Here is an 809-nt window from a genome sequence, read left to right as displayed (position 1 = left end):
CACCCTTTGCCTACCTGACACCTCCCCTCTCACTCTCTTCACTTCCTTCCAAAAATCCTACCCATTTTACATCTCCCTTCATAGGGAAGCATATGAGAGGTACAAGAGGAAGACATAAGGTAAAAATTCATAATTAAACTTAATGTATGTGATAGGTCACCTAAATACACATCAAGTACGGCTGATAGTTTCCAGAAGAAATAGAATTGAGAAAACGTAATTTGAGACAATCACTTGTTATAACATTTGCCCCTCGTACATGTTCATCGACATGGCATATCGTACATGAGGTAGATTAACGCAATCACTCATATCCTAGTAAAACCTAATCTATCTTTATACAAAAGGCACCTTATAAGCGACGCCCTACCCCCACCCATTCCACACCCATTTATATTAGCTCTTTGTGGCATAGGTTCAATCTTCCTCTGAGAGCAGCCAGAAGGTACACATCACGGTTAGTGGACGAAAGGTTAAACCCCTCAGATGAAAAAGTCTGGTATCTGCGATAATAGAATCTGTACTGTATGCAACTGTATTTGGAAAAATTTACAATGCAAGCAATTAAATGCTAATATCAACTTATACCATATACAGTAATACTGAGACAATTCCTTGAAACCAATTTGCTAGCCAACCACAAGCGTAAGGATAGGTTACAGGGAAGGAGTCCAACTAAAGATAACAAATCACGTTGACCAGACTATCTGTTGCTTTTTCAGTGTCAATGTTCACGGTGGTCAGACTGCGGAACAGTGAGTGTGCAGCGCTGAATGGAGAACGAGGTGTATGCTACACGTATTTCCAGT

At 40.3% G+C, this 809-nt stretch overlaps 1 protein-coding gene across 1 annotated transcript in view; it reads left to right on the top strand.

Annotated features, from left to right (window-relative positions):
- The first annotated feature begins 705 nt into the window (after window positions 1–705).
- The window catches only part of LOC143027310 (uncharacterized), a 64,079-nt gene continuing 63,975 nt past the window's right edge, over window positions 706–809 (top strand). The window contains exon 1 of the mRNA XM_076188580.1: window positions 706–809. This exon is cut by the window's right edge and continues 63 nt beyond it. Within this exon, the coding sequence (XP_076044695.1) occupies window positions 728–809 (82 nt within the window). The 5' untranslated portion in view covers window positions 706–727.

This window comes from Oratosquilla oratoria, chromosome 8, assembly GCF_046742065.1.
Source record: "Oratosquilla oratoria isolate Oo_2021 chromosome 8, ASM4674206v1, whole genome shotgun sequence".
Taxonomy (NCBI): domain Eukaryota; kingdom Metazoa; phylum Arthropoda; class Malacostraca; order Stomatopoda; family Squillidae; genus Oratosquilla; species Oratosquilla oratoria.
The sequence above is the reverse complement of the archived record's forward strand: the minus strand, read 5'-3'. Positions and strand labels throughout refer to the sequence as shown.